At 41.4% G+C, this 17168-nt stretch overlaps 1 protein-coding gene across 4 annotated transcripts in view; it reads right to left on the reverse strand.

Moving 5' to 3' along the window:
- Adamtsl1 (ADAMTS like 1) overlaps positions 1 to 17168 on the reverse strand; it is an 880796-nt gene that overhangs the window by 67389 nt on the left and 796239 nt on the right. For all 4 annotated transcript variants that reach the window (XM_040757202.1, XM_040757201.1, XM_040757200.1 and 1 more), the window contains one exon: positions 1558 to 1686. In XM_040757202.1, coding sequence (XP_040613136.1) covers positions 1558 to 1686 — 129 coding nt within the window. The remainder of the gene's footprint in view (positions 1 to 1557; positions 1687 to 17168) is intronic.

A 17168-nucleotide genomic window follows, 5' to 3' on the forward strand; every position in this document is an offset into this window, starting at 1 on the left:
ATTGAATTTGTAGATTGCTTTTTGTCAGGATGGATGTTTTCACATTAATTCTTCCAATATGAGAATAGGCAATCCTTGCTGATGTCTTTCACAATTCCTTCCTTCCTTCCTTCCCTCCCTCCCTCCCTTCCTTCATGTGTTATATGAGCACATGTGTGAGGGTATACATACCTAGTGTATGCATGCAAAGGCCAGAGGAGGCATAGAGCATCTCCCATTGCTCTCCACTTTAGCTTTTGAGACAAGTCTCTCAGTGAGCCTGAAGCTTGCCATTTTGAATAGGTATAGTGGCAGTTAAGCTCTTGCGATCCACATGTTTCCATCCCTCAGTGCTGGGGTATGTGCAGCCATACTTGCCTTTTATATGGGTGTTGGGGATTCAAACTCACGTCCTCTTGATTATCCATTAAGGGTTTTTCCTCCCCTAGCCATCTCCCTAACTCTGAAGCAGCATGAATTTCTATTTTCGTTTGTCTGGGCTCCTTGGTTACTCTTCCAAGGTGGCTCATGGTCCACCCGCCACCCACCTTATAAAGATTTAAGCCTTCACATTCAGATTTAAACTCATGTTATTCCCTGAACAACACCAGGCTTCCTAGCTTGCAAGAAAATTCCCATACTCTTTTTCATTTTCTACCTGGAACACCCTCACCCCAATTCTTGCATGCTCTCATTCTGTTAATATGGAAAATTAAGAACAGAAAATAAAACAAAGAAGCCCAGCATATGTCACACAGTTGCAAGCCTAGCACTTAGAAGATGACTGTGGTATAAAAGTCATAGAGTTGAAGCCAGAGCTACATAGTGAATTCTAAGGCAGCCTCACTCTATATATAGCAGGACTGTCTTAGCAAACACCACTGCAATGGGCACATAAACAAATAAGTGTTGATTAGCTTGATTTAATCATCCCATGCTATATCACATTGTACCCCATAAGTATACCCAATTATGATTCATTGCTGGGGGATGTCCTTTTGTATATATGTTTCTCTTATTGGTTGATGAATAAAACACTGTTTGGCCAAAGAGGCAGGAAGATAGATGTGATTAGGAGATGAGGAGAATTTTGGGAAAGGTAGGCAGAGGGGGAGCCCACCAAAGAGACACAATGTGGTTGGCAAAGGAGTAACAGGTCCGGGCATTCTCTGGTAAGTCAAGACCACGTGGAAACACATAGATTAGTAGTTATGGGTTAATAATTAAGATAGAACTAGACAATAAGAAGGCCTAGCTCTCGGTCAACAGTTTATAATTAATACAAATCTTCATGTGTTTATTTGAAGCTGAAGCAGCAGCAGGACCTGGCTGGGACAAGAAATACAAGCAACAATTTGCCTAATAAAAACATTGAAAATCCTAATGCCTTTTTCAGTCCACCAGGCTCAGGCAGAAATAACCTTCCCTCTCTAACCTTCTGATGTACCCTCACTTTCTGAATAAAGTATGTATTTCAGCTGAGAGGAGAATTTGTATCTAATTTGCATTTGTATTCCCCAGCCTCTCCCAAAGCTCCATCAGTATCAGAACACAGCAACACATGAATGGATTTCTCACCTGCCACTTGGCAGTTAATTGTCACGTTCACTCCTCGAACTGTTCCGATGGTGCCGCCGATGTCCATTGTGACTGCAGGCTTCTCTGTGTTGAGCACTGTCACTCGAGAAGTTTTCACTAGTGGCTTTCCTGGAGATGAGAAAGAAAGTGAGCCGTCACTAACAGTGTTGTGGGCTGGGTAGCGAAACACCTGGAGACCAATAGAGAACACATGTTCTGCTCGGGCATACCCCACACCATGCTTTGCCTGGGAAAAAAATGTGGAACCATGGCGTGTCCACGCATGTGCCTACCATAGACTTAACAGGAAAAGAACAAGAGAAGATAACACACACTTTTAATCAACATAAAATATAAAAGACAAATTTTAAGGGCTTAGTTCATACTTTGAGTTGGAGCAGTAACACGGAGGAGTCCCATGTAATTTGTACCCAGTTTTCCCATAATGCAATCATGTTACAAAACTACAGCATGATTTCATGGTCTCAATGTGGACATTCACATAGAGTGTCTACCCCTCCAAGCATTCCTCATGATATCTATAACCCCCTCCAGTATTCTCTGACCATCACTCATGGGGCTTTTCTTCTCTTGCTTTCAGCATCTGAGAGTGCTGGGTAAATGGAATCACACAGTTGGTAGGCTTTTGTGCCTGGCTCCCTGCCAGCTCTCCGAGTTCCCTAGAGACACTTCCAGCTCTTGTATCGCACCATTTTTTCAATGGTGTGGTCCTTTTTATTGCAGAGTAGTATTCTGTGACACGGAGAAGCCACAGTTTTGTGTAGTTGTTCAGCTGCTGTAGTGTAGCTGCCTGAATATCTGGGTTGATTCCAGATTTTGATACAGCTGTTATAAACACTCTGGTACAGGTAGCTGTGGGGACATCTGACTTCATTTCATTGGCATAAATGCATAGGAATTCAGTTTAAATGTCATAGGCAGCCTCCCCTCCCTCCCCTCCCCTCTCTCCCCTCCCCTCCCTCCCTCCCTCCCTCCCTCCCTCAATACTTTTTGTTTCTTCCATCTGACAGTTGCACAGTGGTGTCTTATTGTGGTTTAAGTTGTGTTTCCCTAATGGCCGAGGCTACAGACTCTCTCACATGCTTATTTACTACATGCATGTTTCTTGGTGAAACGCCTATTCATGCTATTTGAGAATTTAAAAAATGTTAGCCAGAAGTTTAATAAGTAGTATCATTAAAACAGAAAAAAAGTATTAGAGCTGCAGGTTTGAATTTCTTTTCAATGCTTGAACTCTCTGCTCTGTAACACCATGTGTTTCAACTACTGGTAGTCAGATCTAGAGAAGGAATTGTCTCCCAAGCATTAGCTGGAGCTGGCTTGTTCTTCACATTTAGTGCCCTGTTTACTATGAGACGCAGGAGCAGAAGTCTTTTGAACTAATCCTTTCTTTTCCTCTTTTTCAATAGAGGGTAAATGCATCTTTATAAGATATGGATTGCCATCAAAATGTTCCTTTGGGTGAATACTTGAAAGACGACTAAGTAAATGGCATTCTTTACTGCCTTTATGTGACTTTGTTTTGTTGCATTGTAGAAATGGGCAGAATGGGTCCCTCTGGCATCATCAGGTAAACAGGCCAGCTTCCCGGCCTGTGTTCCAGAGCCTGCAGATCGCCTGGGAACTGCACAGAGCTCCCAATCCCGGCGGGAGCATCAGGTAAACAGGCCAGCTTCCCAGCCTGTGTTCCAGAGCCTGCAGATCGCCTGGGAACTGCACAGAGCTCCCAATCCCGGCGGGAGCCAAGCACCCCAGACTCCAGATCTTCTCTCCCACCAAAGAGACCAGGAAACTACAGGAGCCAGGGAGACCAGGGGAGTAGCTGTTCCGAATCAGGTACAACAGGACCCAGCATAGGGTCCAGGGGACCAGGTAGGAGGCTAAGCGCCCCAGATTCCTGTTCTTCTTCTCTACCCACGGACCAGCATTTGGACAAGGCATAGAAGAACCACCAGATTACTGGACTTACTAGCACCCACCAAAAGGGAACTCTGGTCCCCAGACCAGGAAGGGGCTCTTTCTGCACCCACTAGAAGAAGAGATGGGAAAGAGACAATACAAAAACACAGTCAGCAACAGAAAAACAAATATGACACCGCCAGATTCTAGAGACTCCACACCAGCAAGACCCCAATATTCCAACGCGAAGGAAGCAGAAGAGAACGACCTTAAAAGCACTTTCATGAAAATGATAGAGGCCCTAAAAGAGGATATTGGAAAATCCCTCAAAGAAATGGAAGAAAAAACAAACCAAAAAATGCAAGAATTGGAAGAAAAAACAAACCAAAAAAGGCACGAAATGGAAGAAGAAATGAAGCAAAAAATGCAAGAAATGGAAGAAAAAGCAAAGCAAAAAATGCAAGAATTAGAAGAAGAAACATACCAAAAAAGGCAGGAAATGGAAGAAGAAACAAAGCAAAAAATGCAAGAAATGGTAGAAAAAACAAAGTAAAAAATGAAAAAAATGGAGGAAGAAACAAACCAAAAAAGGCAGGAAATGGAAGAAGAAACAAAGCACAAAATCCAAGAAATGGAACAAAAAGCAAACCAAAAAATGCAAGAAATGGAAGAAAGAACAAACCAAAAAATTCATAAAAGGCAACAAACGGACGAACAGATAAACAGAAAATTGCAAGAAGCAATGCAAACACTGCAAGGGTTGAAAACTGAAATAGAGACACTAAAAAACACAATCTGAAGAAAGGCAGAAAATAGAAAAGCTGGACAAACAGTCAGGCACTACCAATACAAGCATTACCAACAGAATAGAAGAGATGGAAGAGAGAATCTCAAGTGTTGAAGATACATTAGGAGAAATGGATTTATCAACCAAAGAAAACCTTAAATCCAACAAATCCTTAACACAAAACATCCAGGAATTATGGGACACCATGAAAAGACCAAACCTAAGAATAATAGGTATAGAAGAAGGAGAAGAAATCCACCTCAAAGGGGCAGAAGGCATATTCAACAAAATCATAGAAGAAAACTTTCCCAACCTTAAGAAAGACATGCCAATGAAGGTACAAGAAGCCTACAGAACACCAAATAGAGTGGACCACAAAAAAATCCCTCGCCACATAATAATCAAGACCCCAAACATACAGAATAAAGAAAGAATATTAAGAGCAGCTAAGGAAAAAGGTCAAGTAACATATAAAGGCAGACCTATCAGAATTACACCTGATTTCTCCATGGAAACTCTGAAAGCCAGAAGGTCCTGGATAGATATTCTACCTACACTAAGAGACCATGGATGCCAGCCCAGACTACTATACCCGGCAAAGCTCTCAATCACTATAGATGGAGAAAACAAGATATTCCATGACAAAACTAGATTCAACCAATATGTGTCCACTAACCCAGCCCTACAGAAAATTTTGGAAGGAAAACTCCAACCCAAGGAAGCTAACTACAACCAGAAAAACATAAGCATTAGAGAATCCCTCTCTACCAACAGCCAAAAGAACAAAGGGGTGAAATTCCACCCATAATTCCACCAACAACAACCATCGCAAATCGAAGAAGGATGAGCAATCAATGGTCATTAATATCCCTCAATATTAACGGCCTTAACTCACCCATAAAAAGACACAGACTAGCAGAATGGATTCGAAGACAGAACCCTTCCTTCTGCTGCATACAAGAAACACACCTCACCCTCAAAGACAGACATTACTTGAGAGTTAAAGGTTGGGAAAAAATTTTTCAATCAAATGGACCCAAGAAACAAGCAGGGGTAGCAATCCTAATATCTAACAAACTAGACTTTAAAATAAAATCAATCAAAAGAGATGAAGGAGGTCATTACATACTCATCACAGGTGAAACCCACCAAGATGAAGTGTCTATCCTGAACATCTATGCCCCCAATACAAAGGCATCCACATTCGTTAAAGAAACATTATTAGAACTTAAATCTCATCTAAAGCCCCACACAGTTATAGTGGGAGATTTCAACACACCACTCTCACCACTAGACAAGAATACCAGACAGGAACTCAACAAAGAAGCAAAGGGTCTAATAGAAGTAATGACCCAACTGGGATTAACAGATATCTATAGAACATTTCATCCACATAAAAAAGAATATACCTTCTTCTCACCACCACATGGAACCTTCTCAAAAATCGACCACATACTTGGCAACATATCAAACCTCAACAGCTACAAAAAAATTGGAATAACTCAATGCATCTTATCAGACCACCATGCCTTAAAATTAGAATTCAACAACAACACAAATTGCAGAAAACCTACAAACTCATGGAAATTGAATAATGCTCAACTGCACCATCCCTGGGTCAAAGAGGAAATAAAAAAGAAATTAAAGACTTCCTCGAATTCAATGAGAATGAAGACACAACATACCCAAACCTATGGGACACTTTGAAAGCAGTGCTACGGGGAAGTTCATAGCACTAAGTGCTCACATGAAGAAACAGGAAAACAGTTATACCAGAGAATTAACATCACAGCTAAAAGCTCTAGAACACAAAGAAGCAAACTCCCCCAGGAGGAGTAGACGCCAGGAAATAATCAAATTGAGGGCTGAAATCAACAAAGTAGAAACCAGGAAAACAATACAAAGATTCAATGCAACGAAGAGTTGGTTCTTTGAGAAAATCAACAAGATAGACAAACCTTTGCCCAAACTTACCAAACAGCAGAGAGTGAACACGCAAATTAACAAAATCAGAAATGAAAAGGGGGACATAACAACAGACTCTGAGGAAATCCAGAGAATCATTAGGTCATACTTTGAAAACCTGTACTCCACAAAATTCGAAAATTTAAAGGAAATGGATGACTTCCTGGACAGCTATCATTTGCCAAAACTAAATCAAGAACAGATAAGCAATTTAAATAGACCTATAACCCCTATGGAAATAGAAGCTGTCATCAAAAGTCTCCCAACCAAAAAAAGTCCAGGTCCAGATGGCCTCAGTGCAGAATTCTACCACAAATTCAAAGAACAGCTTATACCAATTCTTCTCAAAGTGTTCCACACAATAGAAGCAGAAGGGTCTTTGCCAAACTCTTTCTATGAGGCTTCAATAACCTTGATCCCCAAGCCACACAAAGATACAACCAAGAAAGAGAACTTCAGACCAATATCCCTCATGAACATTGATGCAAAAATACTCAATAAAATACTGGCAAATCGGATCCAAGAACACATCAAAACAATCATTCACCACGATCAAGTAGGTTTCATCCCAGGGATGCAGGGATGGTTCAACATACGAAAATCCATCAACGTAATCCACCATATAAACAAGCTGAAAAACAAAAATCACATGATCATCTCACTAGATGCTGAAAAAGCCTTTGACAAAATCCAACACCCCTTCATGATAAAGGTCTTGGAGAGATCTGGGATAACAGGGACATACTTAAACATAATAAAAGCCATATACAGTAAACCAACAGCCAACATCAAACTAAATGGACAGAAACTCAACGCAATTCCTCTAAAATCAGGAACAAAACAAGGCTGTCCACTCTCTCCATACCTTTTCAACATGGTACTTGAAGTTCTAGCTATAGCCATATGACAACAAAGGGGGATCAAGGGGATACAAATTGGGAAGGAAGAAGTCAAACTTTCACTGTTTGCAGACGATATGATAGTTTACATCAATGACCCAAAGAACTCTACCAGGGAACTCTTACAGCTGATTAACACCTTCAGCAAAGTGGCAGGTTACAAGATCAACTCAAGAAAGTCAGTAGCCCTACTATATACAGATGATAAAAGGGCTGAAAGAGAAATCAGAGAAACATCACCCTTTACAATTGCCACAAACAACATAAAATACCTTGGGGTAACGCTAACCAAAGAAGTGAAAGACCTGTATCGTAAGAACTTTGAATCTTTAAAGAAAGAAATTAAAGAAGCCCTCAGAAAATGGAAAGATCTCCCATGCTCTTGGATAGGTAGGATCAATGTAGTAAAAATGGCAATCCTGCCAAAAGCAATCTACAGATTCAATGCTATCCCCATTAAAATCCCAGCACAATTCTTCACAGACCTTGAAAGAACAATAATCAATTTTGTATGGAAAAACAAAAGACCCAGGATAGCCAAAACAACCCTGTTCAACAATGCAACGTCCGGAGGCATCACTATCCCTGACCTCAAGCTCTATTATAGAGCTATAGTCCTGAAAACAGCTTGGTATTGGCACAAAAATAGACAGGCAGACCAATGGAATTGAAAATCCGGGTATTAACCCACACACGTACGAACATCTGATCTTTGACAAAGAAGCTAAAAATATACAACGGAATAAAGAAAGCATCTTCAACAAATGGTGCTGGCATAATTGGAGACTGGCATGTAGAAAAATGCGGATCGATCCATGTTTATCGCCATGCACAAAACTTAAGTCCAAATGGATCAAAGACCTCAACATAAATCCAGCCACACTGAACCTCATAGAAGAGAAAGTGGGTGGTACCCTTGAACGAATTGGTACAGGAGACAGCTTCCTGAACATAACACCAGTAGCACAGACAGTGAGATCAACAATTAATAAATGGGACCTACTGAAACTGAGAAGCTTCTGTAAGGCAAAGGACACAGTCAGCAAGACAAAAAGGCAGCCCAAGAATTGGCAGAATGGGAAAAAATATTCACTAATCCCACATCTGACAGAGGGTTGATCTCCAAAATTTACAAAGAACTCAAGAAGCAAGTCTCCAAAACAGCAAAGGACCCAATTAAGAAGTGGGCTGCAGAACTAAATAGAGAGTTTTCAATAGAGGAGTCTAAAATGGCTGAGAGGCACTTGAGAAAGTGCTCAACATCCTTAGCCATCTGGAAAATGCAAATCAAAACAACTCTGAGATACCATCTCACTCCTGTCAGAATGGCTAAAATCAAAAACACCAATGACAATTTATGCTGGAGAGGATGTGGTGAAAGGGGGACACTCCTCCATTGCTGGTGGGAGTGCCAACTGGTTCAGCCACTTTGGAAAGCAGTATGGAGATTCCTCAGAAAAATGGGAATAAACCTACCACAAGACCCAGCAACTGCACTCTTAGGCATATATCCAAAAGATGCCCATTCATATAACAAAGATGTCTGTTCCACTATGTTCATAGCAGCTTTATTTGTAATAGCCAGAACTTGGAAGCAACCTAGATGTCCCTCACCCGAAGAATGGATAGAGAAAATGTGGTACATCTACACAATGGAGTACTATTCAGCAGAAAAAAATAATGGAATCATGAGATTCACAGGCAAATGGATGACACTAGAAGAAACCATCCTGAGTGAGGTAACCCAGTCACAAAAAGAGAAACATGGCATGTACTCTCTCATATATGGATTTTAGACATAGATCTGGGGAGTGCCAGCCTACAATCCTATTGCCAGAGAGTCTGGGAAACAGAAACTTCATTTACTGGCTGGTTAAGTACTGAGCTGAACTCAAGAAAGCCAGTATCAGAGAGGGAGGACTGATGATCAAAGGGATTAAGACTGGGCTGTTTGGACCCCCAGAAACAGCTGACCAGACAAAGGTTAACTCTTGAATCCCAGGCATCAGCCTGGGAATCCAGCATGGGACTGATCAAGACCCCCTGAATCTGGGTGTCAGTGAGGAGGCCTAGGTAATCTATTGAGCCTTGGACAGCAGATCAGTACCCATCCCAAGTATACACACGGTCTCTGGACTCCCATAGAACAATGTGAGGTGCACTCTCACCCTGAACTCTTGGGGAAGGGTCTAGGCCCTGCCCTATATGAAATGACAGACTATGGACACCCCCATGGAGGGCCTCACCCTCCCTGGGGGAATGAGGGGATAACGGGGGGGAGGGATGGGGGGGAGGGCACGGGAGGAGGGGAGGGAAAGGGAGAGGGACCTCGTACTGACTTGTGAAGCAACCTTGTTTCTTATCTAAATTTAAAATGGAAAATAAAACAAATATTTAAAAAAATTAAAAAAAAAAGAAATGGGCAGAATTTGTGGGCTTTGTTACAGCCACACCTAGCCCCTTCCCTTCCTGGTTGGTATATAGATTCCCTCTGGGTGCCTTACATCTTTCCTGGGGTTTGGGCGATGCACTAAGGCATGGCATAGGACCACACATGCTCCACAGCAGCTTCCTCATCCACATGGGTTCTTCTCTTACTACTAGGGATGAAGGCTTTGCCTAGGCTTATTTTTCTTCTCCCATCATAGGCTGTCCCCTCTCCTTGTTTCAGATTTATACAGCGGTCACCTTCTAGGATTCTTATCAACTGGAAATAAAATAATTGGCCTGGAGATTTGACATTTCTTTGAGTCTCCTAGATGGCATCTATTTCTATTTGCTACCTCATTAAAGGGTCAATTGTATGTCACATAGTCTTCACCCACTGTAATAATCCCATTTCACCAGAGGCCAACTCTTTCCATATCCATTTTCCCCTTTCTAGGGCAGTGGTTCTCAATCTTCAATGCCTCATTTGTGTATTTCTTGGCACAGGCCATCAAGGTTTTGGAGATGAATGGTTAAAAAGCATAAACCTGTCGCACATGACTGCCATCTTCACATGGACCTGGGTATCCTTGCCCAGATGCAGAACTGACTCCAGTAACTTGCACTTCAGTGAGGGTAGCTGATCATCTTCTGGGGATGACCATGCACCTTGCTGGGGTACTCTTCCCATTTTCAGTGTGACATATCTGTGGCTATCTTCTTGCATCTAAAAACCTGCAGCCACTACCTATTTTGCTGTTTAATAGAGAGGTCCTTCATTAACATGTACTCTGTAATTTCTCACCAGGATGTCACTTTCCTTCTCACCTTTCACAGACCTAAGCACCTTAACTTTAATAACATCCAATTTATCATTTTTATCAAGTCTAGGAGCTACTTATATAGATCTACATTCTGAAAGATTCTTTCCTATGCTTCTTTTCCTACAAGTTTTATGGCTTAAGTTTGTGATGCATTAATTTTTGTATTTATATATTATTTTGTTGTCTTCAAACTTTTTATATCAGGAAACAAATTATTTTTTTATTTGAAATTTGGAGTTTCTTATTGATTTTAAGATAACTTAATACCATGTTTAAAGTTAAACTTTTCGGATTCCATTAAGCACCAAGGTGGAAAATGCACTGGTTTAAAATAGCTATTTAAGGGGAGCCTACAGAGGACTGATCTCAAAAACGTATAAAGTCCAGAAACCAGACATCAAAATACCAAATAATCCAATTAAAAAAATGGGATACAGATCTAAATGGAGGATTCTCAGAATAATCTCAAACGGCCAAAATACAATAAAAAATGTTCAACATTCATAGCCATCAGGGAAATGCAAATCAAAATGACTATGAGTTACCATCTTATACCTGTCAGAATGACTAAGATTAAAAACACGAATGACAGTTTATGTTGGAAAAGATGTGGAGTAAGGTGAATACTACCCCACTGCTGGTTCGAGTGCAAATTTGTACAGCCACTTTTGAAATCTATATAGTGGTTTCTCAGGAAATGGGGAATCAATCTACCTCAAGACCCAGCTATATCAATCTTGGGCATATACACAAAGGATGCTCAATCATATTGCTCAACTATGTTCATAGTAGTGCTATTCATAATAGCCAGAACCTGGAAACAACCTAGATGATCCTCAACCAAAGGATGGATAAAGAAAACGTACACAATGGAGTGTTTACACAATGGAGTATTACTCAGCTGTAAAAAAATGACATCATGGAATTTGTAGGCAAATAGATGGTACAAAAAAGAACCATACTGAGTGAGGTTACCTAACCCGAAAAAGACACACATGGTATATACTCACTCATAAGTGGATATTAGGTGTAAAATAAAGGATAACCAGGCTGCAAAACACAGTCCCAGAAAGGTTATGCAACAAGAAGTGTCCAAAGAGAGACATATGGATTTCCCTGAGAAGGGGAAATAGAAGAGCTCTCCTGGGTAAACCGGGGGTGGGGTGGGGGGTAGGAACATGAGGGATTGGGTTGGGCTGGCTGTGGGAAGGAGGGGGAGAGCAATGAAAGAGATGTCTTGATACCTGGGGCATTTTGGGGTTAGGGAGAAACCTGGTGCCAAGGAAACTCCCAGGAATCCATAAGGATGACCCAGCTAAGACTCCTAGCAGTACTGGAGAGGATGATTAAACTGACTATCTCCTGTCATCAGAGAGCCTTCATCCAGTAACTGATGGAAGCAGATGCAGGGATCCACAGCCAAGCACTGGGCTAAGCTCTGGGAATCCTTTTGAAGAGAATGAGGGGGGATTTTACAAACCATGGGGGCTCAAGGTCATGATGGGGGAACTCACAGAGACAGCTGACCTGAGCTCATGGGTGTTCACAAACTCTGGACCAATAGCTAGGGAGCCTGCATGGCACTAATCCAGGCCTTCTATATGTATATGACCGTTGTGTGGCCTGGTCTGTTTGTGGGCCTCCTGGCAGTGGGATCGGGGCCTGTCCTTGGCTCTTGAACTGACTTTTGGGAACCTATTCCCCTTGCCCAGCCTTGATGCAGGAGAGGAGCTTGGTTCTGCCTCAACTTGCTGTGCCATGCTTTGTTGAATGCCCATGGGAGGCCTGTCCTTTTCTGAATAGAGATGGAGGAGGAATAGAAGGGGGTGGTTGGGGGAGGTAAGGGAGGAAATGGGACCAGGAGGAGAGGAAGGAGGGGAAACTGTGATCAGGATATAAAATAAATGAAAAAGTTAATAAAAAAGAAAAAACCCAGCTATTTAAAAAATTCTAGTCAGTGTTACCTAACTATGAGTCAATTTTTATATAAGGTATGACACTCAGAGTCCCCTTGTTTGTAGCCTTGGGCTACCCAGTTGTTCTGATACCCATTATTGGCAGGCTGTCTTTTCTACCTTGGATGGCTTTTGCATCATTGTTAAGATGAGTTGAGCATGTTTGTGCAGATCTGATTCTGGGATCTCTATTCTGTTCACTGCATCTTTCCCCTGCCAATAGCAACCGCCTCAATTACTTTAACCATATAATCACAGCCTGGCAAGCTGGTGCTTCCTGCTTTGTTCTCTTTTGCTATTCTACTGCCTCTTTTTATAGACATTTCAAACCAAGTTGTCCACACTTAGGAAGTCTTGTTAAAATTTTGATAGGAATTATATCAGATATATATATATTATGTAAAACCAACCTCTGTGTTGTATTTTGTCTTCTAGTCCATGAAAGACTGTATGTCAATGTATCTTTCCAGGTGTTTTGGAGATTCCAGGATGCACATTTTGATGTGTTGTTGGATTTTTACCTAGTTATTTCTTTTCAGGGATGGCTAATACTTTGTTTTACAATTTGTTATTTATTTCTGGTATATGGTAATGTAGGCACATGTTGGTCTTGGAGTCTTTTTATAGGTTTTTAGAACTTTTTTATGTAGACAATCATTCCCTTTGAATAAAAGCACAAACGTTTCCTTTTCCTTGTCCTTCTGTGTGGGGAGACAAGAGAGCCCTGGGTCAATGTGTAAAGAATGAATGAAGTCCTGAGTGAATGTGTATTATTTAACATGGTCAAGGTCATGTCAAGGACCTTACTGCATCAGACCCATGTGGGAATGATCAAGTCTTCCCTGTGGCAAAGCTCAGAGGGATGGCAAAGTCTTCCTTTGCTGACTTTTAATGTTGGCAGTGTATGGAAAACCTAACAACCACAGCTTCCTCCTCCCAGGTGACTGCAACCTGAGACTGCTCCCCTGTAGAGATTTCCTAAGGAGACTAGCTCACCTTCCCCTAAGCTGCACATAATTAAAATCAGCAAGGTTATGCATTGTTTTTACAGCACAGCCTACCCAATCCTGGCTTTTCAGTGCGTGTGTCTGTATTTGTCCTTTTTTATCATTCCCGCCCAGCTCTAGTCCGGTCAAATCCCAGTCTCACTGGGTAGAGCAACTCTGTATGCTTCTTATTTCCTTTCTTATATTATTACACTGGATAGATCTTCTAGCACTGTACTGAGTAAGGATAGTGTCTTAGAGTTTCATTGCTGTGAAGAGACACTACTATCATAGCAACTCTTATAAAGGAAGGAAAACATTTCATTGTGGCTGGCTTATGGCTTCAGAGATTTGGTTCATTGTCATCAAGACGGGAAGCATGGCAGTGCACAGACAGACACAGTGCTCAAGAAGGAGCTGAGAGTTCTATATCTTCATCTGCAGGCAGCAGGAGGAGACAGTGTACCACACTGGGCACAGCTTGAGCATGTAAGATCTGAAAGCTTGCCTCTGCAGTGACACACTTCCTCCAACAAGGCCACACTCCCTAATAGAGCCACTCCCTAGGGGTCAAGCATTGAAGCATATGAGTCTATTGGGGGAGGCATTCCTATTCAAACCACCACAGATAGTGAAAGCAAGTCTTAAAGTGATGAATGAGTTCAAAAGTAGCCCAGGTATTTTGTTTTCTTGTTATAGGACGTCTATATCCTATGCAACTCTTCTGTTTTAAGCATTTTGGCCATTTCCTCTGGAACCAAATAGACATGGAAGCAGAGAGATGTGGAAGTCTTCACCATCACTACGATGGAAACAGCCTCCCTAATATCTGTTAGGAGGTAGTAAAGGTCTGACTCCCAAGTGAGCATGGGAATAAGAATTCTATGTGACAGAGGTAGAGGTCTAGCTTCCCAGATACTCTCATTAGCTTCCAGTAGGGATGAAACTCACTTTCTCACATCTACCTCCATTGACTGTTGAAGTATGTACCTCATCTTATGATGTTCACGAGGGACGATGAGGTTAGGCCCCTTAACCAGCCTGTGTTGGTATGCTGTACAGGTCACAGTGTTTCTGCAATATTTGGTCAGAGCACAGCAGTATTTTCTAAATATGGGTCTTGCTATCTCTTCCCTGTTGCTTTTGCTAAAGAGGATAAGTCATATATATGATATATCATATATATATATGTATATATATATATATGTTCTTATTTTTTTTTTTTTTGGTTTTACGAGACAGGGTTTCTCTGTATTGTTTTGGAGGCTGTTGGTCCAGCCCGGCCTCGGACTCAGAGATCCGCCTGCCTCTGCCTCCCGAGTGCTGGGATTAAAGGCATGTGCCACCACCACCCGGTGTTATATATATTCTTTTTTACACACTCATTGTTGTTTTCTAGAAGCTACCTTCTGCAGCTCCAAGTTTGGAGTTTATGAAGCAAAAAGGAAGCCCAATAAATTCACAGCTGTGTGAGCTGAACTGTCCTTCAGTTTCCAAGGGCTCTAGCCAGTCTGCTTCCTCCTGTCCACTTTTCAACCTTGTGCTTGCACGCACAATGGTCAGGGTCTCTATCGGCAGTTAGCAAGAGGACCAGGGAGCAGTGCAACCACGCCTTCCAAGCTTTCTTCCCGAAAGTGGAGGTTTTTTGTACACTATGCTTTCACAGGCTTTTTATCATTGGGGGGGGGGGGATGTACAGGACCACAAGCACATGACCATAAAATACAATGCAAAGATTCATTTGTTAAGACCCTTGGGGAAATAAGGGTCCACATGAGATCATATACCTAAAACCTAATCTTTTGTAAGCCAAATGGATTTAATTTCGTTTTAACCATTTAAAGGTAGGACATTCTAGACTAGCACTCACTCCTGTCTTTCCTTAACTGAAAAAAAACAAGAAACCAAAAAAACTTTGTTTCAGAAATCTTTTTTTTTTAGTCTGACACCTGCTTTTCATATTTTGCATACTCGTATTCCTCATGCATGGCCACTCAGCTCCATATTTGAAGCTGTCCCTCTTCATTTTCCTCTCCTGCTTGACTTGCCCTCTGGGCAGAAGTAATTAAGCTCACTGGAATTGTGTTTAGGAGTGGAAACTTGGTGCAGGTGAGTATGCCTGTAGGTTTTCCAAGTCTGTTATGACTGGGCAGGGCTGTTCCCACCTACCTTACACTTGAGATCATGTATGACCTGGTGTGAAGAGGAATGAAGAAGTACAATAATGCTATGCTGACATATAAAATGCAGGCAAATATGGATTAATACTAATATTAATAAATATCAGCTCTAATTCCAAATCTAGCCCAACTCAAATAAACAACTCTAAAGCTGTAATTAAGTGGCACCTGTATCCCAGGGCAACTGTATAGCCTCTGGGGTAGGGGTCCTTGCCTCTACTCTGATCTCATTCATTATAGTCCTTCCTAAGACAGAATGGTTTTTGCTGAAACCTAAATCAGATCACATTGTTTGATGTTTAACATTTCTAACACTTCTTCAATATAATTTAAAAGATTTTTTTTTACAATAAACTCTCTTCTAGAACATGGTTATAACCAACTGTCTGCCTCCACTGCCTCAAGAAGACTAAACTTCCCATAAGTCACTGTGCTCTAGCTTACTTACTGTCCTTTCTTTTTTCTACCCAACAGTTCTGCCCTGCCTGGTCCCTGTCCTTGATGGCTTCTACCTACAGACATCTACATGGACACATTCTTCTGGTTATCTAGGTCTCTTTGCACCCAGCATCTCTCAGAGAGGCTGTTTCTAACTACCGCATCTAAAGCCTGCACCCCATCACCCCCTGGCCAGGAACTATAAGTCTCACTCACTTTGATTTTTCTTTTTCATAAGATTACCTGAAGTTATGCTCTCCATATCTTCTCTTCCAACCACACCTCCCCATGTAATCTCCCTTCCAACTAGTCCTGACACAAAGTAGTTCCTCAAAAAATGCCTCAAATGTGAAAAAGAAATGACTTTGAGAGGCAGACAGGAAAAATTATCTTTTTAGTAGCCAGGGATCCGAGGTTCAGAAAGGCTCCAAGAGCTGGTATGTCGTACCACTGAACTGGACACCAGATCTTTGACCTAGAGTCCAGTGCTTGTTAGAGGGGTACCTAAATCCTGGTCTGCAGACTGGCTGTTGCAAAATCCCCAGGGCACTTGTTAAAAACATAATCTGTCCTGAGCCAATACAAGAGCTGCCTCACTGTATTATAAAAACCACTGTGCCAATGGGGAAATGAGGCCAGGGACCAGAGCAGACCCACAATTACCCAGTTATTTCTCCTATAGGAATTTTAATAATAAAGGTGGTTTTTATAGCTGCAAGTGTATAGCTATAAAATTCAAATGTCACTGAATTAAATCCAGCCTTTAATTAATTATACTGAGGTTGTGTTGAAAAGTAATGGCCTTGTCCCCGATCAGTAGAGGTGCTGTTGTTAGCACAGACGACTACTTCTGTGCCCTCATTACCTTCATGAACCACTTTTAACACAGAGTGTAAAGTCACCCAAGTGTTTATAATCAATAGAAGTCTATAATGAACAATTTTTCTTATTAATCAACCCACTCACATTTATTACAAAATGCTTATATGTGTATTTTTGAAATTTCCAATACTTCGAGGGTTTTTAAATTTTTATTTTTATTTTTATTTTTATGAGACAGGGTCTTGCTATGTAGTCCTGCATGTGGCCTGAAACTTGCTATGTAAACTAGGATGGCCTCAGACCTACAGTACTCTTTCTGGTTGTGCCTCTATGAGTGCTGGGATTACAGGTTTGCATCACCACACCCATCTTTGTAGTTTTGAGTCTTATTTTAATTTATTTAATCTG

This window comes from Mesocricetus auratus, unplaced genomic scaffold (assembly GCF_017639785.1).
Source record: "Mesocricetus auratus isolate SY011 unplaced genomic scaffold, BCM_Maur_2.0 Super-Scaffold_100014, whole genome shotgun sequence".
NCBI lineage: Eukaryota > Metazoa > Chordata > Mammalia > Rodentia > Cricetidae > Mesocricetus > Mesocricetus auratus.